At 41.8% G+C, this 27450-nt stretch overlaps 1 protein-coding gene across 5 annotated transcripts in view; it reads right to left on the bottom strand.

Annotated features, from left to right (window-relative positions):
- The window catches only part of LOC117552140 (cytoplasmic dynein 2 heavy chain 1), a 150713-nt gene that overhangs the window by 11433 nt on the left and 111830 nt on the right, over positions 1-27450 (bottom strand). For all 5 annotated transcript variants that reach the window (XM_034225393.1, XM_034225397.1, XM_034225396.1 and 2 more), the window contains 9 exons: positions 26828-26897; positions 25422-25507; positions 21291-21366; positions 19600-19826; positions 18707-18811; positions 10332-10448; positions 8081-8188; positions 7449-7550; positions 1260-1349 (listed from right to left, as the gene is read on the bottom strand). In XM_034225393.1, the coding sequence (XP_034081284.1) occupies positions 1260-1349; positions 7449-7550; positions 8081-8188; positions 10332-10448; positions 18707-18811; positions 19600-19826; positions 21291-21366; positions 25422-25507; positions 26828-26897 (981 nt within the window). The remainder of the gene's footprint in view (positions 1-1259; positions 1350-7448; positions 7551-8080; positions 8189-10331; positions 10449-18706; positions 18812-19599; positions 19827-21290; positions 21367-25421; positions 25508-26827; positions 26898-27450) is intronic.

The following is a 27450-nucleotide window of genomic DNA, read 5'->3' as shown; positions in this document are numbered from 1 at the left end:
GATCTTTCACCCACACCCAGAGCGCTTGGCTCTATGGGCCTGGCCCGTGAGTGGTACAATCTGAATACAGTGTGACATGAAGCTGACCCTGGCAGCTGCCAAGCGAGCCAGTGGCACTCATGCGCTATCTGTACAGTCTTCATGCACTCAGTTCGCCCCAGGGCAAATAGAGTGTGGTTGAAGCCCAACCCTGCCTTTATCTTAAGGCGGTTGGTTCAGGTACCACATTTGACATTGAGGCATCCTCCCCGCCACTGTATTCCTCCGGGGAACAGCGGCCGGATTTGCCGTTTCCAACCCGTGCTTTACGCACGTACAGGGACAGATCAAGGGTGCTTCGTACCCATATCCGCAGCAGGTCTCCAAGGTGAACAGCCTCTGGCATGTTAGATCAAGGTCCTGGGCTAACCCTTATAAGGGCAAGCCTGTTACTAAGCAACGGCTCTCCCACTGGTTTGTGGAAGCAATTGCTTTGGGGCCCATACGAGTCAGAGTTCGCAGGCACCCTCGGGTCCGCGAGCTCTTTCGACTCAGGGTCTGGCTGCATCCTGGGCTCTGTCCAGGATGTCTCCCATCCAAGACATTGGTGCAGCGGCGAGCTGGTCCTCGCCGCTCACTTTTGTCCGCCTCTTAACAGGCTGGACGTTCTGCTCCCAGTGTGACTCAAGCAGTGCTGGGCACCTGGTTGAGTCAGAGCTCTACCTGTTAAGTTCTGGTTGGTTTGGTGATTTTCGAGATAAGCTCGTCTGACAATACGGGAGCTACAATTTCCCATAGTGAGACATCGAACGGAGTGTTATGAATGAGAACTATAGGTTACTTACGTAACCCCAGTTCTCAGAGTAACATGAAGTGAGATGTCTCACCAGACGGCCCTCCTTGCTATGGTGAAGCGAGAAGAGGTGCTTATTTTGAATGACGCATGCGTCGTGGCGCAAGCTACTTATAGGGGGTGAATTCCCTGACGCTGACGTCAAGATCACCAGCCAATCAGGATTGGCGTAATGAGATTGATGCTTCTGTTTGCTCCGCGATGAGGCGCATCCCATAGTGAGACATCTCACTTCATGTTACTCTGAGAACTGGGGTTACGTAAGTAACCTATAGGCTTTAACCATGACTAGGATCACATGATGATTAATGATTATATGACATTTTTCCCCATAATAGTGTCTTCTAAGGTTCCATCAAAAATAAAATGCACTGTACCATTACAACTCAGAGAAGGGGAGAGATGAGAGTACAGTTTGTTGTGTTACCTGTATGGCGAGAGCCCTGGTTACTACAGCTCGGAGGTACTGCATTGGCTCTTCTGGTCCCTCCCATTTAGTCTGCCATGTTAAAGGACACTGAAATAGAGGTAAAGGGATCAAGAAGAAGAATGTTTATTCAAAGCCATAATGATAAAACACAAAACACGATGTCAGCAAAATAGCCAACCATATTAGCTGTGGACTCTCAGTAAGCCAGTGATTCGGTCCTGCTGCTGTGTTGTTGACTGAACGTGCCTCTTCATCACTTACTGAACGCTGCTGACAACCCAAAGAGCCTCACCAGCAGGACTGCAGACTCACTGAGCTTTGTTGGAGATATTCTTCCAGGAGAAGTAGCAGTAGTGTGCAGAAAGAGTCACTTGATTTGTTTTTGCCTGTTATTTTAATTAGGTTGCTAGTGCAGTGTTAAAAGTCACTTAGTTGTGATGCTTCCTGATGGCATAGACCACAAACAGTGCTAAATAAAGTCTCCAAATCTCAGTGAGATTATGTCTCCCTCTTTCTCTATCAATATAGGGCTGCCACTGTTGCTAAAATGTCCTCGACAAACCTGACGACACTGGACCCTGCGTGGTCACCTAACACATTTAAACATGTGGTCATACACACTCCCAGGCTGGACTGCCACTGTGCTCTGGCAAACAACATGTCTATTTCGTCTGTGGTGTGAGAGGTGAGATCTCTTTTTAATCTCCCTGGGTAAAGGGTTAGAAGTGGCAGATATGCAGATGAATAAATATTGTAAGTGCTTGTTTTACTGTATACATATTCGGCTTATCACAAAATAAATGCTTATACAAAACTTCAGTGACTGAAGACTGATGCCCCTTTCACACCAGCGCTTTTTCAGCTCCGGCTCGGAGCTGGAGCCTGAAAAGCGCCGGTTTTTCCTGTTCACACCGCAGCAGCGCCGGCTCTTAGCTCCGGAATCCAGTTCACTTCCAGCTCCAAAAAATTGTCGGTCTAGAGGCAAGAGCTTTGGAGCTAAGAGGTGGCGTCGCTTACGTCTCTCTTACGTCGAGGCGTGCAGGAAACTAAACCCACCTCCCCTGAACATGGGTCAACTGTCATGCCTGCCTACAAGCAGTAGTGCTTATAAACACACTTTATAAAGTCAGGCAACACTAACCAGGCTTCGTGTGATTCTGTTTATTTGTACCTTACTTTGACCATCCGTTCACTGTTATTGATCATTGTGGAGAGAGGCAGACGTGTTGTTTTGTATTATAGCAGCTATCGGATGGAATCAATACATGGGCTGCACAGGTTGTCATGTCCGACTATTCTTTCACACACAGTGACGTCACAGCTACCCACAATGCAACGCGCGCCATATATTTTTTTATAAAGACGCCATTTTTCTGGAGGTGCAAAAATCCTGGCAATGCTAATATAAACAGCTAGCTTATGTTGCCAGGCAGAGCACACTAGGTTTTTTTTCTGAATTAACGACCGAAGAAATCGCTGCATGTCTTCGGATTACATCTCTGGACTTGAGGGGTGTGCTCTAGGTCGTTACCAGCGTAAACTAGAGCTGTGTGGGTTGTTGGATGTACAATGTATGGAATTACGACCCTCAAAAGTGGCCTTCGGTCGATTTTGGCTGCATCTACGTCTATCTTCTGGAAACACCAGGTGAATACCCCACTTGTCACAATAATATTATCATGCCAATGCATATATGTGGTATTTTAGAGTTGACTATATTGATTAAGGCAATCGACTATGATATTCTGTATGCACCTCGCGTGAAATGGTTGATACCGGAAGTACGGTGTCGCCCTCGGCCCAAAACCGAGTGTGTGTGAAAGAATCACAAGTAGAATCATTATAAAAATACGCCGGTAAAATGTGCCTGTAGAAAACGGTTTATGCCACAATAGGATAGCAATAGCAAGTAGTCAGTTTAGCTTCGGTTGCTATGCTAACATCACCCATTTTATACGAGAGAAACTTTCATAACGGCGTTGTGATACCAAACAGCGTCAATTCAGACTGACACACATTGACTTAGGCTAAGGGGAACTGGGGATATGTATCAGCTGCTTGTGTGAGTCGGACAGTGAATACTTTAGAGCGGCCGCAGCAGTGTGAGCTAACCGGGAGCTAACGGAGGAGAATAAACTCCCGTGGAAGAGCAGCCAACACTGCAGCGGTCGGTAAATGCTGCAGAAACACATTAATAAACAATGAACCACGGCACTCTGGAGCAAAGTATAAGGTTGGAGAAGTCGTTATTCAATTTATTCTGGCTTCGTGTGATTAAAAGCAACACGATCATCGACCCGACGCAGTTGTTGTTGTTGTGAGCGCCGTAATGCCGTTGGGGAGCAAATCAGCGATGTAAACGATGACGTCATGACGCAGCAGCGGCAGCACCAGTCGGGTGCTGGGCGGTGTGAACAGAGCGGGAGCAGAAAAGGGAAACCGGAGCTGAACCAGAAAAGCTCTAGCTCGGAGCTAGAAAGGGAAAAGCGCCGGTGTGAAAGCCGCATGAGATACAAACACATAAATGGTTTTCGGTCGGGCTCATCATGTTAGTACGAGGTACAATTCCTTTAAATCATTACACAGGAACTGTTTTAAAAGAACATTGTAAAAGTACAGTGCCTCACTGATTTGGCAAAACAAACCTCCACAGAACAAAACAATTGCTTTTTTTTCTTTTTTCGAGGCAGCATTGTTCATTTTATAAAACAGAATCCAAAGCAATGTTTTAAAGTGCAACAGTAAGCAACATGTTTGGATGAGGAAGGATGGGCTAATGTACGAGACTACAGTCAATGTCCTTTACAATCTTTACACATGCTTACTATGTAGTTTTAACCTTGAACAAAGAGGGGGCAGTTTACAACTTCGTACTATTTGTGTGTACGTGGCAAAAGAAAACTTCCCACCCAGGAGACAAGTGTTAACTCAGAGACTGTTAAACAGAGATCAAAGAGCCGTCTACATACTCTCCTCATGCATTAGCACACATCCTCACAGTGGGATATTAAGGATTACAAATTCGATGTTATTCAAGCTTGAAAATTCATAATGAGACTAAAAGGGTCCTTGCATGTCTCTCAGCTGCAAGTCAACTGTTCAGTAACTCTCCTGCTTCGTGTCTGTGTGTGTGTGTGTGTGTGTGTGTGTGTGTGTGTGTGTGTGTGTGTGTGTGTGTCTGCGTGTGTGTGCGTGTCTGCGTGTGTGTGTGTGGCGTGTGTGTGTGTCTAACTGATTTGAAATGAGTGGGCAGATTAGCGTGCAGGCTTAAATTATATCAATGACATTTGCTAATATTTGTTATACTTTTTTTGATCAATGTTAATGATAAGACACATTTACTTCCAGAGATATTAACACCCACAAAAAGCTTATCTGAGTATAGATTACACTTTTGTTTTAATATTAAGCAGCTTTTTGTGAAAATAAACATCTAAAGATCTGTTTTCAGACCAAATGATTGTTGACTTAAAAAACAAATTAAAAGACTAAGCAAGTGTGAGCTCTCTTTAGTTTGTAAGAAATTAAGAAATCAAGGAATACTTCCTGCATTCGCAAAGCAGTTTGTTGCCTGAGCATTTCATTAATGCAAATCCAGTCTCAGAGGTAACTGCATTTTTAAAGTAGCTGGTGGGGCTTGCTGTCAAATACAAGTTTTGAATAAGAAGATTCATCTGATCAATTATTTGCTTGGACGTCACTTTGGTAATTACGTATGTACGAATTGACATACCAATTATTACAACTAGCACTTAAAAAAATGACTGATCCTAGAGATGTTTTAACCTTTAATCAAAAAGCCATCTCTGCATCATGTCTCGATATTAATGATCTTTCCACTGACGAAAGGCAGTGCTGATATTTATTTCTCTTTTCAGCGCTGCTTACAACTTTCTTGTGACGCTTGGGTAGTTTCCAAGTATCTAATTATTTTTTACTGCACAGCTCAGGAGAGGGGCAATGGAGCTGAGCCCTCCAGAGATGTGCTTGCTATACTTTTACAATATTACACAACCCCAAATGGTCCGTTTTTCAAATATATAAATCACTTCAGCAGCTCGTCCTGTTCCTCTTCTGTGGCTGGAACTGGGCTAATCAGTGATGGTTGGTTAAAACGGACACTAATACATAATGGAACATGGCTGGAGACCGCGATGTGCAGAGTCATTTTACTTCATGTTATTTCTGGTAGGACATCTAATGTAATGAACACTGAGCAGTGACAACCACCTGTTAACACATGTAGAATTTAATGAAATTATTCTGAGGAAATGGACTTCATAAAGGCCAATCAATTAGTAGAAAAGAGAGGTATGTTTTTTATTGAAATATAACGGCATGGGATTAATGGTATTTAGCATACAGTGAAAAGATGGGATTCAGATTTATGAGACATAACTTAGCTCTCTTTTATTTTGTTTGTGAAGGTGTTATGGACCAGGATGTAATGTCATTATCTATAGAATCAAGCTAGACTTTACAATTTAACTGCAGATTATGAAAGGTCATCAAATAAATTCTGCTCTGATAGATAATGGAGGATTATCATATAGCTCTGAGCTGTGCAGTACTGAGTGGTGACCCAAAGAAGCAAGAACACGGCTTTTTAGTGTTAGTGGTTAAAGTCAAGACAATAATAAAAAATACATTCTCCATAACCACAGAAACACATTTAAAGGAAACATAATAATCAATCTAAATTTCATCTGTTGCTATATGTTCTTTTTCTCCTACTGCACAAGTGCTATCCTTACAACAGTGGTCTAAAACACTGGCAGTTATCAGGTGTTATAACTGAACCGAACCACGCCCCTTAGCCGTGAGCATATACCACGGCCTGTCGTGAGCTATTGCTTAATTATACAAGTCATCACGTTCTCAATTCAGCTGCTAGTAAATCTTTCAAATGTCTCAACATTTTCTGAACTGCAAGAATATACGACAGCATCAACAAGAGGTGAGAAGCGCCTCCTTTTTCCCAAGGTTTCGTGATACTACAGGCAATTTCTGTTCAACACACTGTTATCTGGGTCTGATTTTATTTTTAAACAGGCTATAGTCAAACTCTACAAAGTTGCACTGCCCCACAAAACACCAAATGCATAACAAATACATATATTTGATTAGTAAAACAACTCATTGAAATGCAGCATTTTGATTATTCGCAACACAAACAGAGAGAATGTCTAAAAAATGGGTCATAGAAATAATCATAAGGAACAAAAGCTTTGCTCACTCCTACTGGGTCACAGGAAGTCTTTTACCAGCTCAATTAAAAGGGCGGGGGACATTTATACACTTGTAAAACAGGAATGAGAGCTCATCTGTTTTATATACTGAGTAGTTACAAGAGCAGGTCAGTCAGAATGCACTACGATGTGTCCTCATTTGTGGCAATGGATGGATACTTCAAAGAAACAGAGAAATCAAACATGTCTTTTTTTGGCTAACTTGTTCTGTGACTGAAGAACTGATTCAGTAAAGGAGCTTAACATTTGATATGAATATGAATGTTTGAGGTGTTGTGATTTAAAATTACAATTGACACATTTTTTTCAGTGTCTTTTAGCTAACTGCATTATCTTCAAATTCCTCGTACGTGTAAACCTACCTGGTAATAAACCTGTTTCTGATTATGATTATTCATGGTTTTACATATTCCGCGTTTTATATTGTGGGAACTCTATAACAACCTACCTGGTAACTAACACATTTCAGTGGTATGTGATATGTGATAGGGAAGAGAGGGACACATGAGAGAGAAGAGTGGAGAGAGAGAGAAGGGGATGAGACTAAAGACATGCTGATTAATAGAAAAAGAGAGAGGAGGAGAGCCGTGAAGAGGGAACTCTGCCCAAGGCTGCTCTCAGGAGATTACACGCGTAGAAGAAGTAAAAGGTTGATTGTGCATCTTTCCCGCTCTACCTCATCATATCCCCTTTGTCCTCATCGCAGCCCGGGGACACACACCAGGACACCTGCAATGGTTGCTAGATGTCTACAAGTCTCTGTAATGTTCAGTATGTATGCCTTCTCATGTGGTCTCAACTTCAGCACAGTATGAAGGCTTTACCCTCCCCCTTTAAAACCACTCAGCAGAGAAAGTGACTCACCTCACACTGTGAAAATGCTTATTCTATGTGTTTCAATGCATGATTACTCCCTGTCTTCTTTCTCCTTGCTTACCTCTTGATTGAGCAGGGCGGTGGCCAGTTTCTGGACTTCAGGAGTCAGCAGTTGGGTCCCTCTGATGACTTTGCTCAGTGCAGCCAGGGATTGGTGGATGCTCTGTGACAACACTTACAGTTTAGTTGACATACTGTGCCAATATTTAGAGCAGTGGTACCTGGGGTTTGATTTTACATTGTGCCATTTAATTGCTGTTAACTAGTTCATTATGACAGGCCCTTTGATTGACTGATTGGGCTTCTTTCTCTCATCTGATTACCTAGCTCTCTGAAAAGACATTCTAGGATGTTAAAGAGAGTATTCAGTACATATGCACCTGTGGTTTATATAACAAGTTAAATATAGACTGCTGCTAAGGAACTGGAGAATATGAATTACATTTGTCTTACTGTTTATGATTCGCACTTATCTCATGCATCTTTATGAAGCTAACGTACCATAACTCTTATCATTCTAACATACACATCTCTTTACTATTTTAGGTAGAGCCAAATGTTATTTGATAAGAGCGTTGAGTCAAATTCAGTAAACAACACACGATGAGAACTTTTCTTTTTCCTTTTTAGGCAATGTAATGCAGGGGTAGCAATCTTTTCTGAGACAACGTTAGCACAGTTTATCGGACCCACCTGGACCAGGCGGATGGCGTTGAACTGCTCCAGAGTGATGAATGACAAGACCGGGGACCCCTGGCCTTCTGTGGGTGGGGCGACCTTCTGGTGGATCAGAGAAGAACCCTGAAAGAAAGTAGGAACATAAAAAGAAGACATATCAGTTTATTGACAGGATAGAAAGATAGCTAGAGTCCTTTAAAGATGTTATTTCCAAGACTGAAAGAGACAGGTTTGTATAATGGAAGGAGAAAGAGATGTTTTATTCCACAGACAAAGCATTACAAATAATTACACAATCCTCAGTCTAATTAACTGAGAGCTATAGATATTTCTCCCTTGGCTATAGGCACTTGAAAGATTGTTGAATAATATTGTTCAATTGTCCTAGAATTGCTGTATGTCCCTCTTATGGCTGGAACACTGATACACTTCAGGCTACCTAAGTTGGTCGCTTCACAGGAGCACAAATATGATGTTATTTACATGTAGAGTAAGGCGTTTATTGCATTTTGTAACTGCCGCTGTGCATCAGCATGCTATCATTTTTCTTTTAAATGAGTTCCTCCATTACCACTGTATATCTTCCCTGTGGATTTCCTTAGCTCAACACACATAAACCAAATGAATTTGTTCTTAATTCTTCCACAGAAATAACAAGATGTACCAAAATGGGGAATTGTCTCTCTCTCTCTCTGCAGTGCCAACCAGGGGGAACATTTGTATACAGAAGTGAACACAAAGATTTACTGTAAGTACACCCAGTGTTCCTGTTTGTTATTGTGTACGTAAAGAACATATTAAATAAACAATAGACACTGATCATTTGTTGTATTTTGTTGCAGATATGACATTCTGCACATCCAATTGTATTTTCCTCGCATCCACTCAGATAGAAGCTGAGGAGGAAAGAGAGGGAGAGAAAGATGGTAGGTCTGTTTGATGGAGGAATGAACATGTTGAGAGAGAGATAGACGAGAGATAAATGAGACGAAGAAGCTGGCAGGGTGGGATTCAGCTCTGCTATTGTCTCTATTCAAAAATGCAACTCAACAGCCAAATAACCAGTCATGCTTCTAACATTGTCCCAGACTAGATAAACAATACGCAAAAATAAATACATTCACCCGTACCAAATCCTGCACTGACAGTTTAAGACACCAAAATGCACATGGCCATAAAAACTCAAACAAAAGCATGCATGGGCACAGTTATAGAGACGCACACAAGGTTGAACAGTAACGCACGCACGCACGCACGCACGCGCGCGCGCGCACACACACACACACACACACACACACACACACACACACACACACACACACACACACACACACACACACACACACACACCCACACACACACACACACACACACACACACACACACACACACACACACACACACACACAGGCGAGCTACACAGGAGAACACACCCGCTGATGGTCAAACTTAGAGTGTTAGCTTTCGACAAAGGGCTGTTAATTGAAAGCAGTCAGAGGTAGATTGTGATCTATGGGAAGCTAGCTGGTGATACAATGGCAACAATTAACACAGTCAATCATTTTTCTTCTCAGTGGGTACAAAACAACTCTGCTGCAGTGGACTGAAAGAGAGACAGAGAGGGAGGAGAGAGAAGGAGAGAGAAAGAGAGAGGTTGAGGGTGCCAATGAGAAAAAGCCATGATGGAAAGTGTGTGATTTACAGCATGAGAGAGAATAAAAGACAGGCAGAACGAGAGAGAGTGGGAATATGGAGGCTAAATTATTTAATGTAGAGGTGGATGTCCTTTTGATTTGAAAAGGTGCCAATCTCCAAGCAACTGCACACAGCAGTGCAGCCTGACTAGGCAAGCCAGTGGCTATCACACACACTCCTCAATTAGACTGCTAATTTCCAAATAGCTTTCACAGCTTTTAATTTATACTAGCTGCTGCTGCATGAGCAGCGCGGGCAATGCAAAAACATGTTTTTGCATACCAATAAAGATTAGCATAGAACTGCAAAAGCCTGAGAAGAACAACATACTAAGCAGGTACTATCAGTTCAATTACAAAATTGTATAATATACAGTATGATGTAATTTACCAATTTTAGAGTTTGAGGTTTTGACATTGAAATTAAATTAGTCATTTCAGAGAGGTAGGGTACATCGTATGAACCTCAGGGATATTAACCAGTGGGGAAATAAGTACTGAGATATTTTACTACCAGTTTAAGTAAAGGAAAAAACATGTGAGGATGATAAACTGAAAATACGGAAACTGACCTGGTTGAGCTTCTTCCACAAGTGAAGGATGGGCGACAGTCCATTGGACCAGAGCTCCCTGTCGAACTTTGACCCTGTGGCTACAGAGCGGCTCAGGACACGCAACTGGGAAATCACCTGTGGGTCAATCAAATATAAACACAACAGTTATTCAATATAGCAAAGGTGCTGTATAAGGGACAATGAGGTACTTGTTTCCTGATTTAGTCATTTGAGGATTGTATTTGTTTATGAGACAGGGTCTGTTGTAAAATGTTGGCCAAAAACAAATGTTTATGAAGCATGCATAAAGGTAGAAATAGAGATGTGATAAATGGTTTAAAAGAAGCTCAAAATGTATACAAATGTGTCTTCTGTGAACAATTTGAATTTAATAACAAGAGATATACACTTTTTCTAACTTTACCCGAAATAAATGCATGATAGAAAAGGAATCTACTGTTAGTTTTTAAGAAAATGTAATACAATGTCACTGACACCTTGTGGCTACACTCTCCAGTGACAGTTAACACTGTTGCATATCTTTGAATACTGCAGGTGAATAAGGCCTAACCCCAAACTCATCTCTTAACTGCCCCTTACACACCTAATCAAGTATGCTTAGCTTCACTCAGGCTTAGAGTCTTGGATAGTTCAATTTTTTTTTACTCAGTGTGTGTGCTTGTGCAGATGTGTGCATTTCTATATGTGTGTGTTGTGAGCAAGGCAAAGTGTCTGATAAATGGCTTTCATTTGGTCCAGGAGAACTCCTTACTAACACCTGCTTTATCTTCTCTGCTCAGGAGGGAGAAGTGTGTGTATGTGAATGTGTATGAGCACGCATGTGTTTGTATGGAAGGGAGAGCCAGGGGGTGGGGGGCAGAACACTAGATAGCTAATCTAGAACTTCACCATGACAGCATTAAAAAATGGTGCTGCTGAGGATGGAGATTTGTAATATGTTGAGTTTTAAATATACAGGGATTTCTCTGAACCATGACTACAAAACAGAAACTGCATTTACTGGCATAACCTACTGGGAAAAAAGTTCTAGACAATGTCGATGTGAAAAGTAGTACCATTAAAATAACCTTCAGTGCAGTCCACTCACATCTTTTACTTTAGTTCAATGTAGTCCAGGATTGTGGTTCAGGGTTTAGAGTTGGGACAATTACTCATGGTCAAGATGGTCTTCAATTAAAATAGACATCTAATGGGCTCTGAAAATATAAGCAAGGATGCTATTATACCCAGATACCAAATGGGGCTTTCAAAGAACAATAGTCCATACAGGGACAGCTCATTTATAAGTACACTGTAAAATACTGTCTCACACCTTATTTTAATCTAATCTAATTTGCATGCTACCCTGATGGTACATTTTCACTTGCTAGTTAATACTTAAACTCATTTGCATTTAACACAAAAACACATTATGCACGTATACATCATGCATTGTGTCTGTAGACCCTGATGACCCGCGTTGGGTCATTCACACTGAGCCTATGCATTTATTTGAAATGGCGTCCACCAACACAACTCTGCTTAGTGTGTGTGTGTGCGTGTGTGTGTGCGCATGTGTGCGCATGTGTGTGCGCGTGTGTGTGGTTAAGTGCCCAACCCACAGACAGTGACAATAGTCTTAAGGGAGAGGAGAGGAGAGGGCACAAAGAGAGGTAAAGAGAGAAAAGGAGAGAGAGCCTGAACGTGACAGTGACAAATGACAGGAGGGAGGGGGAGACAATCACAAGTAGGGGAGAGAGGTGGATAAAGACACAGTCGAACACACACACACACACACACTTTGGCCTCGTGGGAGTTGGTGGCTACATTGGTGGTTCCGATGATCAGCAGACCACAGTGACAGTTTGAATAAAGTTAAATGCATTAACACCCGCAGGAGGACTGTATACACAAGCTGTCTCCATCTCAATTTATAATGAAAGCATATACTGTATGTATGTGTGTGTGTGTGTGTGTGTGTGTGTGTGTGTGTGTGTGTGTGTGTGTGTGGTTTTGCTAACATTTCTCAATCGTGCAAGAAACAAATCAAAAGAGAGCAGTACAGTCATGCACTGTGCACTCTAGATCTACATCCTGTCGTTGTCATCTCAGTGTGCGAAAAAGTACACGTCCCACCGTCCGGGACGTGTTATTTACAATATCGGACAAGTAGATCTTTCAATTGACTTGTCCGGTGGACAAGTGATGTTTTTCGGCCTGATTTATTGACAAATTATTGATACATTCAGTTTACAAAAGGCAGAACTCATTCGCAAATTGTACGTGTCCGCCATTGTTCGTTTAGAAGTGTTAGTTTCGGTTCTGCTTGTCGATTCCTAAGGAAATGCATCTCGCCGCTCTCTGTACAGTTAGACGGGGCGGGGCGGGAAGTGTAGCACAGTGGCAGGGTTGGGAAGCAAAACACGGTTCCGAGTAGGAACAAATAACAATTGTCCGGTACCGGGATTAATAAGAGTTGTGAGGACAGGAGGCGAGGCCGAGCCCCGCGGACTGCAGCTCTCTCTATGCTCCGTATCAGCTGATCGCTACACGGTGCAGCTCAGCGTCTCTCTCTCTCTCTCTCTCTCTCTACACACAGCGGATCCGCTGCCCGATTAACAGCCTCATCTTTGTCAAACTTTCTTATGTTCTTTCTCTAACACGTAATGAAGGTTATTAAGCGTTTTAACTCCTATGTTGTTAATATTGACCACCATTTCCTTTATGAAGTAAAGCAACCTCCCTGTCTGTGTCCTCGCGCTGTCCTCACATCCCCGGACCCCCAGACTCAGAGGAGCACAGGGATGTCAGTATTGTTTATGAAGCAGGGTATAGAAAGTACATTATTTAAATGAAAATACTATTTATTTACTTTTACAAACAGTGAGCAGCTGGGCAGCTGCAGCATGTGTATTGCAGGACATGTGTAAGCGTATTTGAGTTGTAGAAAAGCGCTAGGCCTATAGGCTATACATCTAATGTGTCATTATTATTATTATTAGGTTATGTCCTATGTGTTGGACATGTGTGGTTGGACTTTGTCTCACAGGCAGGTTGCAGTGTAACATCAGAAGAGACTGGGCCAATTGTACATTCTCAAACTGCACCACTTAGAACTAACTAAACAATGCAGAGATTATTTTTATATAATTGTATTCAATAACCGTAATAAATTCAACAGTATGAAGTGATTTGTAAATAGGAATACAGATTTGACTTAATATTTTCATAAATATATTTTCCTCCCAGTTTCACTTATTTTTACCCTCTCAAAGAACCGGAATTGAGAACCGAAAATAACCGGAATAGAAAAGCAGAACCAGAATCGTTCAAATCCAAACGATACCCAACCCTATGTGTGATGCAGTAAAATCTTACCGCTCACTTACGTTAGCGGTGTCGTAAAAACCGTGGGAAAATGTAAAATACGATGACGAAGAAGAAGATTCCAGTGGCCCCAATTTTTGTCCATTCTGGACAAGTGAAAAATGTATTCGGACAAGTAAATTACCAAACTCACTTGTCCATGGACAAGTACTCTCTAAAAACTTTTTCTCACACTGCATCTCTCAAATCTCCATCTGTCTTTTTTGATAAACACACACACACACTCGCATACACACAAAACACATGACAGTAAAATAATCCATTTGTTATACGTTTCAGCGTGTTGCGTTAAGTTACATCAGAGTCTGCAGTGACCATCAGCCCTACACACACACACACACACACACACACACACACACACACACACACACACACACACACACACACACACACACACACACACACACACACACACACACACACACACACACACACACACACACACACACACATCATGAAAATGATGATAATTCATGACAACATGAGCTTCAAAATTGCAGACCATCTGCGAACACACATGCGCTCATACACTGCAAACAGACCAATAGACGAAAAAAGAACCCTAAGCAGATTCACACCATAAGGGGTCCCTCTCCTTTCTCGTGCATGACTGTGGTTCTTGGTTGCAGGATCAGACTAACAGAGATTGATTTTAGATTTTATAGTGATACTGTAGAAATATCAGTTAAAATATGTGAAGCAAATCCAAGGTTGAGAAACGTTGCCCTCACCTTTAAACTTGCATGTCTAACCTTTTGATGGGTAATTCTCTGTATTGACCACCTTTACACTTTTTGAAGACTGTTGAACAATTCACTATTTATTTGATGATCCATTATTGCTGCAGTGTGGAGTTTTAAAAATCGGATTACACCACAAACGCAATGACCACACAATGACAACATAACCTTGAAACAAACAATGAAAGCAGACGTGATATTCTATGTGATGGATTACCCATGTCTCTGCAAGTGAATTTTATTTCATAGTGAAATAAATGGAAACGGATGAATGCTTGGTAAAAGGCTTCAACCTTACATTGAAGTCTTGACCCTAAAATAAACTGCCTGTTTGTCTCCACGACGGAGGTGGTTCCTCGCAGCATGACTCGAATTGTGGGTTTGTTTGAAGGGTAAACGCACACAAACCTTATGCACTGTAACCCACACACTCAAACACACAAACTTAGAATTTAGACTGGTGAAACTGAAATAACTGCATTGTTATACAACGTAACAGCACAGGGTTCGCCTACAATTTGGTTGAGTAATCAACTCTGTAATTTGAACAGTAATTGAGAGATAAATTGCCTTCCTGTACAAAGAGTGCAGTAAAGGAGAAACACTTTTTACAGGAGCTACCAACTCAGAGTGGAGATTTAAGAAAGAAAAAAAGTGTAAGAGTGTCAGTTTGTAGATAAATGAATGTGTTTCTATGAGCATGAACAGTGCAAATGTGCGCTAGTGTATTTCTGCAATGTGAAATCGCCTGTAAGTTTGTATAAGCATATGGGGAAATATCTGTGTGTGTGCCAGTTGATTTATTTCTCTGCATAATTGAAGAAAATATGAAGGTCGTGTGGTGGTGTGTGTGTGTTTGTGGGAAAATCAGGTGGCTGTGTGTATGAATGTTTATGTGTGAGTGTGTGTGTGTGTATGAATGTTTATGTGTGTGTGTGTGTGTGTGTGTGTGCATCTGGACCCGGTGACGACATTACCTATTGACGCAGCAACCACTGTAAGTTATATTCTTGTTTAATTAGACTTCTCTGTTTCATTTATTCGACTCTGTATAAATTGTTATTGTAGCTTAAACGGCTAAATCGCGTTTGAGAGATTTTAAATCTCAGATCTGCTCAGGCGAAACCTGCTTTACAGGTCTCAGCACTCAAGCCTGCATTAATATAGGCACGGCCAGTCTATTGTTGCCCATCAGCTGTAGATAGTTAACTAATTAGAGGGCCGTAGCCCTACATCTGTGAGAACTGAGCAATCAGGCGTCCATTTTTGGGTAGCTCTTTCCTGGAGCGTCAGCTTCAGCGTCAGACAGCCGAAGACTGACAAAGACATTGGAGTCCTGCGGGACTCACGAGGGAGGCAAAGAGGAGGCAAATCCTACTCTGATTGAGCTGGTGTCTTATTTATCTTTTCTTTAGTTTTCTAGCCCCTCATGCTATAATCATGTGTATTTTCTCCATTCCTGTTCATGTGTCTTCTCGCAATTATCACTGGCCCCGTGTATCTCCTAATCGATATAACCGGCCTGCTCTCGTCTATCCCACGTGCTCCACTGAGATCCAACATCTAGTTTCTGGTGGCCTGTGGAATTGCCAGTCAGCTGTTCCCAAGGCTGACTTCATCCCTGGCTACGCCTCCCTGCAGTCTCTGGATTTCCTTGCTCTCACTGAGACCTGGATTACTCCATCCAACACATCCACCCCAGCAGCTCTCTCCACTGCATATTCCTTCTCCCATACACCCAGACCCACTGGCAGAGGAGGTGGCACTGGTCTCCTGCTCTCTCCCAAATGGAGCTTTTCCCTCTTCAAGCTACCTAACTTCACTCCTTCCACCTTTGAATTCCATGCCGTCACAGTAACCCATCCTATACAGTTAACCATTTTTGTTCTCTACCGTCCACCAGGCGCCTTGGGGGACTTCTTGGAGGAATTAGATAATCTCCTCTCACTCATCCCTGAAACTGGCCCTCCCGCTGTACTTCTCGGAGACTTCAACCTCCAGACGGGGAAGATAGACAAACTAACATCTCTGTTAACCGCCTTTGCTTTCTCACTGTCTCCGTCCCCACCGACTCATAAAGCTGGCAATGTCCTTGATCTCATATTCTCAAGGAACTGCTCTACTTCTAACCTCTCTGTAAACCCGCTCCACACATCCGATCACTTCTTTATTTCATTCTCTCTATCCCTTTCCAAACATAACAAACTAATCTCTTCCCATCCTGCACTTGTCCGCCGTAACCTTCGCTCCCTCTCCCTCTCCCCCTCTACCTTTGCCTCGTCGGTGCTCTCAGCCCTCCCTTCCTCTGATTCGTTCCATCTCCTGCCTCCAAACTCTGCTGCAGAAACTCTCCTCTCTACTCTCTCATCCACTCTGGACTCGCTCTGTCCTCTCACATCTCGGCAGGCTCGTCAGTCCCCTCCTGCTCCCTGGCTAAATGATGCACTGCGTGCTAATAGAACCGTCCTTAGGGCAGCAGAGCGGAAATGGTGGAAATCCAAACACTGTGACGACCTCCTAACCTATCAAGCTCTCCTCTCCTCTTTCTCTGCTTCGATCTCTCAGGCAAAAAGCACTTTCTTTCAAGATAAGATCCAATCTTCCTATTCCAATCCTAAAAAACTATTTTCCATCTTCTCCACCCTCTTGGACCCTCCAAAAGCTCCTCCCCCCTCCTCGTCAAGCGACTTTGTTACCCACTTTGAAAAAAAGGTTGATGATATTCGCTCTTCTTTTTCTGACTCACCTTTACTCACCGCTGGGTCACCAGACCCTCCTTCCACCAACACACTTACCTCCTTTTCCCCTCTCTCTCCAAGTGAGGTTCTTACCCTCATTACCTCTGCCCGCCCTACCACCTGTCCTCTGGACCCTATCCCTTCAAACCTCCTTCAGACTATCGCTCCTGATATTCTACCGTTTCTCACCCATTTCATCAACACTTCTCTAACTTCTGGTCACTTTCCAAACAGTCTCAAGGAGGCAAGAGTAAACCCTCTCCTAAAGAAACCCACTCTCAACCCGTCTGATGATATAAACTACAGGCCTGTCTCTCTCCTCCCGTTCCTGTCTAAATCACTTGAACGCACTTGAATGGTTTTTCTTACCACTGCTACGCTGATGACACCCAATTAATTCTGTCCTTTCCCCGCTCAGAGACCCAGGTCGTTACACGCATCTCTGCTTGTCTAGCTGACATCTCTCAGTGGATGTCGGCTCATCACCCTCAAGCGCAACCTTGACAAGACTGAGCTGCTCTTCCTCCCGGGAAAAGATTGTCCCACTCTTGACATAACAATCAACATCGGCACCTCAGTTGTTTCCCCGACTCAGACTGCAAGGAATCTGGGTGTGACCCTAGATAACAACCTGTCCTTCACTGCAAACATCGCTGCCTACAACCCGTTGCTGCAGATACACGCTTTACAACATCAGGAAGATACGTCCCCAGCTGACTCAGAAAGCGACTCAGGTTCTGGTCCAGGCTCTCGTCATCTCACGCCTAGACTACTGCAACTCCCTCCTGGCTGGTCTACCTGCATGTGCCATCCGACCTCTGCAGCTCATCCAGAATGCAGCGGCTCGTCTGGTCTTCAACCTTCCTAAATTCTCCCACACCACTCCGCTCCTCCGCTCCCTTCACTGGCTTCCGGTAACTGCTAGAATCCACTTCAAGACACTGGTACTTGCTTACCATGCTGCGAATGGATCTGGCCCTTCCTACATCCAGGACATGGTTAAACCGTACACCCCAGCGCGTGCACTACGCTCTGCATCAGCCAAACGACTCGTTGCGCCCTCGCTGTGAGGGGGACCCAAGTTCCCATCGGCGAAAACACGTGGGTTTGCTGTCCTGGCTCCAAGATGGTGGAATGAGCTCCCCATTGACATCAGGACGGCAGATAGCTTGCACATCTACCGGCGCAAACTGAAAACTCATCTCTTTCAACTCCACTTCGAGCGTTAGAACTATTAACGAAGCACTTTTATACTAATAAAGGACTGGCTTACCTAAAGCCAGTTGAGTAGCACTTGAAATGTTTGGCTCTATGAAACCTGATGTACTTATATGATTCTGTTTTCTTCAAGGTTGTGTCTTCCTGGTCGAATGTACTTATTGTAAGTCGCTTTGGATAAAAGCGTCAGCTAAATGCAATGTAATGTAATGTGTGTGTGTGTGTGTGTGTGTGTGTGTGTGTGTGTGTGTGTGTGTGTGTGTGTGGTGGTGTGTGTGTTGTGTGTGTGTGTGTGTGTGTGTTGGTGCACCTGGGAGCTGATGATTCTCTGGGAGGATCTCTCTATGTTAGCAGGCAGACCAAAGAATGCAGGTCTGTCATCTTCTGGGAGATTCTCTATTACGCTGCGGTAGTCCTGGGAATAAACAAAGATTAATCTTATACAGGTCACACAGAGATGCACTTACATGCCCCTTTTTTTGTTTTATTACAGCTCAAAGACACCAGATAATACGTCAGCATCTACTACTGTAGCAACATGTGCTTTTAAGTTGAAACAAGTTGAACTTGTAGCACACTAAGATTATTAACAGTTAGATTCTGTGTTGGAGTTTAGGATAACTCATGCTATACTGTCTTGAATTGTTTTTATGGTTTGATCTAATAATGTCAATATGGCACACAAAGAACTTTAAATACCTGAAATGAACTCTGACTTACTAGTGACTGTCACATTGACTTACCAAATGGTCTCTTAATGGATCTACTTTCAAAGACATCTAATTAATAGTTTAGGGTATAGATGTCCCCTTTTAATTTTCTTTTTCTTTTGCGTATACTTAGCATCTAGCATCAATATAATGGAAACGTAACATAAAGCAATGGAATAACAAATCCAAGTGAGTGAACATGAGGCTACGTTATAAACTAACTTAAAATGAAGCAAACACAACATCAACTAATACACATTCAATACAAAACTACCTATTGTAAATCTAGTAAGCGGAAAGATAAGGTGCATTTATTTATTATCATTTTCTTTTTAATGTTTTTGCTTCCCTGAGTGCTTAATGTAGAAAAACAATATATATATATGCTTGTTTTTTCTCTGTAGCTGTAATAAATGTCTTGTAGCTGTACTATATAATCCTGCATCTATTCTTGCCAACCACATTGTGTCACTGTGTCATCCTCAAAACCTACCAAAACTGAGCAAGAGTTCGGGAGGCTGATCTGAGGTGGAAAGAAGCGAGTTCCTCCTCTGCTCTTTCTCTGACCGGCTGAGAGGGAGGACGAAAAGAGGCGTGCAGAGAAGAACTGCTCCAGGTAGGAGCGTAAGATGCGGAGGTCAGACGGGTTGTCGATCCGTCCTCCATATATGGCGCTCTCCAACAGGCCATGGACAAACTCCCACTGGAAAGGTTTGCCACCTTAGAAATACAAAGACACACAGACACAAAGAGAGCTATAAGTTATAACCCTGTGTAATGAGGGTACACAGAACAACTGAACAATAACGCTGTGCTAAAACACACACACACACACACACACACACACACACACACACACACACACACACACACACACACACACACACACCAGTGACGTGCGGTGAGGTTCATGGCTGGTGAGGCACTGACTTTTTCAGAGTCAGATTTACAAATATTATATTCTGACCTTAATCGAAATATTCGGTTATTTTCAAAAGCTTTTTTGGTCTGATGCTTCAATTCATTTTAAACAGACCGTTCAACAAAAGGATACCCAAAATCTAAATATTGGATTGTTCTTTCTTAGTAAGATCCTATTTTCATTACCAATGTGGTCTTACCTTGACTTGAAGATGAAGTCCATGCTATCCTTCTGGACAACAATCTCTATTACTTTTTTGTAAAAGTCCTCCTTATCTTCCTCTCGTTTCAAAAGTCTAGTTTGTTGTTTGCATCTACGGTCTACCGTCTCTGCGTAGAATAACAGTAGCAACAAGGACCTGTGGGCTCACGTGCGCCCCCTTCAGTGCGGCAGAGGTTATGGCTGCCTCCCCTGGTGCTTTTTTCATTGCCGTTGTACGGCGAGCCTAAATATCATATATACGTGAAATAAGTTATTTAGAGACTATGGATGGCGAGGATAAATGTAATAAAGGGATCTACAAACATTACATTGGTGACCTACAGTGAGATGGTGCAGGCATGCGCTTAGGGCCCGCTATCCAGACAGTTTCTGTGGGGTGACGCATTCTGAGGTGAGGCAGAGCTCGTCCCTGCCTCACTTCTCATCGCTACCCGTAGTTGTAGCGGAGCTCGGCAAATTAGCTGATTTTGACTATAAAAAGCGATTGGAATCAAACATAAATCACATTTACAACACATATCAGTGGAGACATTTGATTATTATTACTATTTAGTTTTTCTTTAGTTGTTTTTCCGTTACATTGTAGTATGGCCAGTCTATGAGTATGACAGGTGAGGCTCTGCCTCCCCTGCCTCCCCTGACTGCACGTCGCTGACACACACACACACACACACACACACACACACACACACACACACACACACACACACACACACACACACACACACAACACACACACACACACACACACACACACACACACACACACACACACACACACACACACACACACACACACACACACACACACACACACACACACAGCCAAGAGATACAATGAAGGGCTCACATATAAACACAACATTAAAATGCAAATGCTGCATTGTCCAGGTCATGCTTTATCTGGGGGAGTTTGAATTAATCGGGTAATTGATCAAAGAACCCACAGGTTCCAGTGCTCATTACCATAGGTGCTGCAGAGCAAATCAACATAGCAGAGCTCCCCACTGCATTGTAATGTGTGTTAGAAGCCCACCTACCATCAAAAAGCCTGTCGATGATCTCAAAGCCAGCACGGAGGTCCGACATAGAAAACTCATAGAACTTAGTCCAACCCTGGAAAAAGGCACAAAGGAGGGAAAATAAGCTTTTCAATACTGACTGTAGGGTCACAATACATCGAGTACTACTGGGTTATTTGAAGTCAAGATAACACGACAGCCCTATGTTTCTACACCAGATATAATGTCCAAGTCTGAGAAATTAAAGACACATCTATTGATAATCATTCGAGACTGGGTTGTAGGTCAATATATTTTCAGAACAAATATTGTTGAGCTATACTTGAGACTCTTGAAACATCCTGAATACATCCACAAGATTGTTGAACCTTTTACACAATCACACTCATTGATACATTAAAAAAAAACCTGGCACAACCCCAGATATAAACTGCCTTAACAGCCAATAGCTGTTGAGTTATGCTTAGTAATGCTTAACACTATTCACTTTTTTAGAGTTTTCCAGTCTGGCCACAAGAAAACGTCCTTTACATTTAAGAGGGAAAATCACCAAAACTTTTGCACATACAAAAACGTGCTACCCTGTGACTTGGATCACAGATTGAAGACATAATAACTGAGGCTTCAGTGATGAAAACAACAAGCTTGATGCAATTAGACACGTATGCACAAAACAACACACCCACAGCGTGAAACATTGACCATTACACAAACCATACAGAAGTGTGAGGGCATTCAGTTTGTAAGTGTGTGTGTGTGTTGCTCTTCACTGCTATTCAATCAGCAGTTGTAATATCCCGGCTGATGGTGTAGGTGGATGAGGTGAGGGGTGGAGGACAACTATGTAGGCATGTTCAGTAATTCTTTGAATGATTAAGTGTGTGTTGTTTGTTGTTTTTGTGTCATTTTGTGCTCGAGTGTATATTTGATACATGTGCTTACATATGTATAAGTGAGATTGTGCTCATGCATGTATGCATATGTTTTTACCGTTGGCTGCTTATGCAATGAATGATTCAATATACATGATGAGTCCTATAAGGTAACTGTGCAAGTGTGTGGCATGTGAACATTGATTGTGTGTGTATATGTTTCCTATTGCTTGAGATAGTGAGTGCTACCGTGATTCACTAGAAAGTATAAACACACACACACTTCTCTCTGCCGCAACACACACATGTTCACACAATTGACCATTTCAGTTGGAAAAGTACATAATTGGGTTTCAGGGCAGCCAGTTTGTTTATCAGGGCTGAACACAATCTCACGCTGAACCATGTCTGTCTTTCTGTTTTCATCTCTCTCTTTTTCACTTTCCTCCCTTTGCCTCTTAACATCTTTTCCCCTGCGTTTTTAAATGAAGTGGTGCCTGCAAAGACACGCTAGTGAAAACGATGAAAACAAGAAAATGAGTAAATGAGAAAAGGATGGAGGACAAGCAGATGAAGCAAGGAGGGAGTAACTGGTGGTGGAGTGGACGAAAGGAGCTGTGACGGTTTGAATAATGAGGCGATCATGTTCTTGGAAGAGAAACAGCATTACCATCTCAAATGAAAACACTTACCAGGGATTCAGTGATTGAGAAAGTAAAAATGGAAGAGAGAAGGCAACAGCAGGCAGGGAGGGAGGCCAGTAAGAAGAGGCTTCAAGTAGGCAAAGTAAAGTGAGATAATTTGAGGGAAGAGAAATGGAAGATACAAAGACAGATACAAAGTCAAATCTTATAGGGCAAGCAATTGTTGTTTTTTTCCCAAACAACTCCACAAGGGAAATGGCTAAGGGTGAGAATCGGGAGCAACAGCCTGGGGCAATGGGAGAAACAGAGAGAGAAGAAACACGTGCAATGTTTCTTGTTTCATTACATTTCTTGTTTCAGTGTGCAAATGTTACACTAATCTAATTAGAATAACATGTTCTCTGCCACAGATCTCCCTTGTGTTAACGATTATCTGGACTATGTAGATTGTGTGTTGGAGAGGAGATCAAAAGAGATGCCTTTGTGCTTTAACTGAAGACATGTTGTGTCATTCGATTAGACAGACCACTTTAAGGCAACACTACAGTACACATAAATGAGTCCCAGTGTATCCAGCCGCTCATCTACATGCTCTCAAGTAAGTAAAACATGACACAAAAAACTGCAGCAAGTATCAAGAAATGACAGGAGCAACCACATCCGTCTCTGCTTGTGTTGAAATGTCTTTGCATCTTTATATTTGATTAGCCTGGACTCAATCTCCTTAATCACAAGCAAACCAGCTTATTAAACAAATCAGTCTCTAGAAGCTTTAATAGTGGTCTTAAGGCTTTATTGTGTTCCTTCCTAACCTTCATAACATATTGTGCATAGTAATAGCAGGCTAATGCTCAAAACAAACAACTTTTTTTTCAAAGTGTTTAGAGCTTTTCTGGAGCTACAGTCCAAGGCCGGGAGAAGATCCTGCTGTCATTGAGAGGCGAGCTGATAATCGCTTCAATATAAGGATAACAGAACACTGTCGGACTTTCCTGAAAGGCATTCATAGTGTTACACTCGGATGTACACATGAACAGGGACAGAAATGTCCAATAATTGTCCTATTAACTTCAAATGCTTCTTTAAAAACTTGATACAGAAAATGATACAATTCATTTTGTAATCAAATTGGATTATTTGCAAGACCTGTCTTCTTTCTGAAGCAAGGTTCCCAATAGTGCAATAACTCATTGTTCAGCGTCATTTCCCTCAATGTTTTTTGATTTGCTATTAATTTTGTGCTGATTCATCTCTGCCTCAGGTTTCAGAAAATAAATAAACTAGTTTTCTCTGTAGGGATGCAAATTATATCATTCTTTATACCCACAAGATACAGGATTTCGTTATTTTTTTTAACATCTCAATTATAGAATAATAAGCAAATATGAGTTTTGGTTCCTCGACATTGCAGCTTTCTCTCTTGTCATGTAGTGGTGAATTATAATCGAAATCCCTTAAGTTCAAATAAGAAATACTGTTATATACTGTAACAACATCACAGGAACTCATTTTTGTTTTAAATCCTTGTGTATGACATGTTAGTATTTCCCAAGCTTTTATATCATGACAGTGCAAACACTTTGATCAATAGGCAATGTGCCATCTGAGTTGACCGGGCAAGAAAGGAAAAGTGATCCTTTTTTTAAAAAACAATTTATTTGGGTGTCAATGCGTTTACGACATCGACTTTCAACTACAATTACGATTATGAATTCAAGATAAACGTGATTAAACCTTTATTGTGGCACATAACCTTACAGTATGATACTTTTATGATATCTTTATTGCTGTATTATCTCCATTCATGTCTCTTAAACAATCAGGATCTAAATATTGAACAAAATAATTGTGATTATAATTTTTGCAATAATCAAACAGCCTTAGTTGACCATGACTTTGTATGTCAATCTGTATAGTTTTGGGTACTTTTCATTAACTGGCTACATAATACAATTAATTAATTTGTATAGATGTGTGGTGTATATATGTGTGCTGTAAATATGAACTGCATTTCCTGTGATTATGTTCCTGTAATAACCAGTGTGCACACAAAGTCTTTTGCGGTTTGTGTAGGTGTGGGTAATTACCTCTTTAGGTTTTAAATGGTAAATTGTCTGCATTTATATTGCTTCTTTGTAGCTTACCTGAAAAAGCGCTCTACAATTTACTTCTCACAAACCCATTCATACAGCAATGATGGTGGAGCTTCCTTGCAAGGCGCTGGTCTGTCCAACAGTTTATACAAGTAAAAACTTGTGATTTCAAAGGAAACGAAGACATATTATTATGCAGTAAGCATACATTTAGGTTGTCGGATGTGACAGCAGCTAATGCTGGTAGAATTCATAAAAAGCTTTAATCGAATGGCAGTAAGATTCAAGAAAAGGGGCTGATTATGAAGTTCTGCCATACTTTTGCTCTTATAAATGACATTATAATTCTACAGATCTTTGAGTTTACTGTCCTAAGATTAAATTGTAGGACTTTGACTACAACATGAACTTTTCCAAATATTTGTAACTGTAACTTTAGGTATCATTTGAATATTAGTCATACAAAAATCCCTCCATAGATCACATGTATAATTATTATTATTATGGCCACTTGAGTGTATGTGTGTTTGTTTATTTTACCTGTGGTATGTAGTTGCGTCTCTCTTGGCAGACAGCATGGAACCAAGCCAGACAGAACAGAGACTGAGCTCTGGCCAGGATGCCTCCTGCACACAAACAGTCATCAGCCTACTGTATCACATCCGAAATAACTACAATAGGCAATCACAATCAGTGTCAGTGTTTGATGGACTTTCATGGCAGACATTTTTAATTATTTTCAAACACAAAACAACAGAGAGGACAGAGGATAATCAAGCATTCTGCTGTGGACTTGTTCTGAAGGCTGTGCTGGAGCCCCATATGCTGCTGTTCAATTTCTGTCCCAGAATGTGCAAACATGCTGGGATTGATCTGTTCACAGGATGAATTAGCATAACATATGCAAAGTAAATAAAACAAACAAAAGTGAACTATTTCTTTACTTGGAATAACTACATACACTGAACAAAAATATAAACGCAACACTTTTGTTTTTGCTCCCATTTTTCATGAGATGAACTCAAAGATCTAAAACATTTTCTATATACACAAAATAACCATTTCTCTCAAATATTGTTCACAAATCTGAAAAAATCTGTGATAGTGAGCACTTCTCCTTTGCCGAGGTAATCCATCCCACCTCACAGGTGTGGCATATCAAGATGCTGATTAGACAGCATGATTATTGCCCAGGTGTGCCTTAGGCTGGCCACAATAAAAGGCCACTCTGAAACGTGCATTTTTGCTTTATTGGGGGGGTCCGAAAACCAGTCAGTATCTGGTGTGAGGGGTAGGGTTAGGGTTAGGGTAATGTTGTGAATCGAGTGGCCTGTGTTCGTCGTCCATAACATACGCCTGCCCATACCATAACCCCACCACCACCATGGGCCACTCGATTCACAACATTACCCTAACCCTAACCCTACCCCTACCCCTCACACCAGATACTGACTGGTTTTCGGACCCCCCCCAATAAAGCAAAAATGCACGTTTCAGAGTGGCCTTTTATTGTGGCCAGCCTAAGGCACACCTGTGCAATAATCATGCTGTCTAATCAGCATCTTGATATGCCACACCTGTGAGGTGGGATGGATTATCTCGGCAAAGGAGAAGTGCTCACTATCACAGATCTTTTCAGATTTGTGAACAATATTTGAGAAAAATGGTTATTTTGTGTATATAGAAAATGTTTTAGATCTTTGAGTTCATCTCATGAAAAATGGGAGCAAAAACAAAAGTGTTGCGTTTATATTTTTGTTCAGTGTAGCACACATTCTTAGAGCATAGGGCCAAATCATTAGCTGAAACTAGTTGTTTCATTCCTTAAAGCACACAGCAGAGGCATGTGTACACATTTATATAATAGCATTACTCAAAAGGTTGCCTTTGAATAACAGGACATTTGAAACAACTGAATTATTTAGGGGCAGGAGAGAAGAGCCAACCTTTACTGATCTGCTCCGGAGTCCAGGACTCATATGTTCTCAGCAGATTTTTCTTCAACCCGGGAGGAGCCTGGAAATGGCAAAAGAAAGGGAGGAACATAGACGGGCAGGAAAGGAACCAGGTCAACAAGGGTAGAGGAAGGAGGGGAAGAAGTAAAGGGTTTTATTATGATGGAATATCCCACAACTTTCAGATGTTTTATGCAAGAACAGATTCCAAGATCCAAACATAAACCGTCCATAGCACAGAAGCATGGCAAGGCAAAGGGTGACACTGAACATGTGTGACAGGCTTATATGCTGCATGATAAAATGATGATGGAAAGTCTGTGCACCACAAAAAAGGCTCTGCTGGGATTTGAACCGGGGATCTTCTGTTTACTAGGAGCTTTAAGACAAGATTAGATTGTCCATCCAACAAACGGGAGGGGATACTACCTGGACCAAGAAGCTATAACAGATCAAGATTCATATTTTTCCGTGTGTCAGTGAAATTTGTACATGCGGAAAAAATTATATGTTTTGTTTACATGTGAGCTTGTATTATTGTGAATAATTGGTAGTGTGTTATACTGACCTGCCTAAAGGCTACGATTCCCAAATTATTCATCAAATATGTGCGA

The sequence above is a fragment of the Gymnodraco acuticeps genome, unplaced genomic scaffold, assembly GCF_902827175.1.
Source record: "Gymnodraco acuticeps unplaced genomic scaffold, fGymAcu1.1, whole genome shotgun sequence".
Classification (NCBI taxonomy): Eukaryota; Metazoa; Chordata; class Actinopteri; order Perciformes; family Bathydraconidae; genus Gymnodraco; species Gymnodraco acuticeps.
This window is presented reverse-complemented; position numbering and strand designations above follow the sequence as displayed.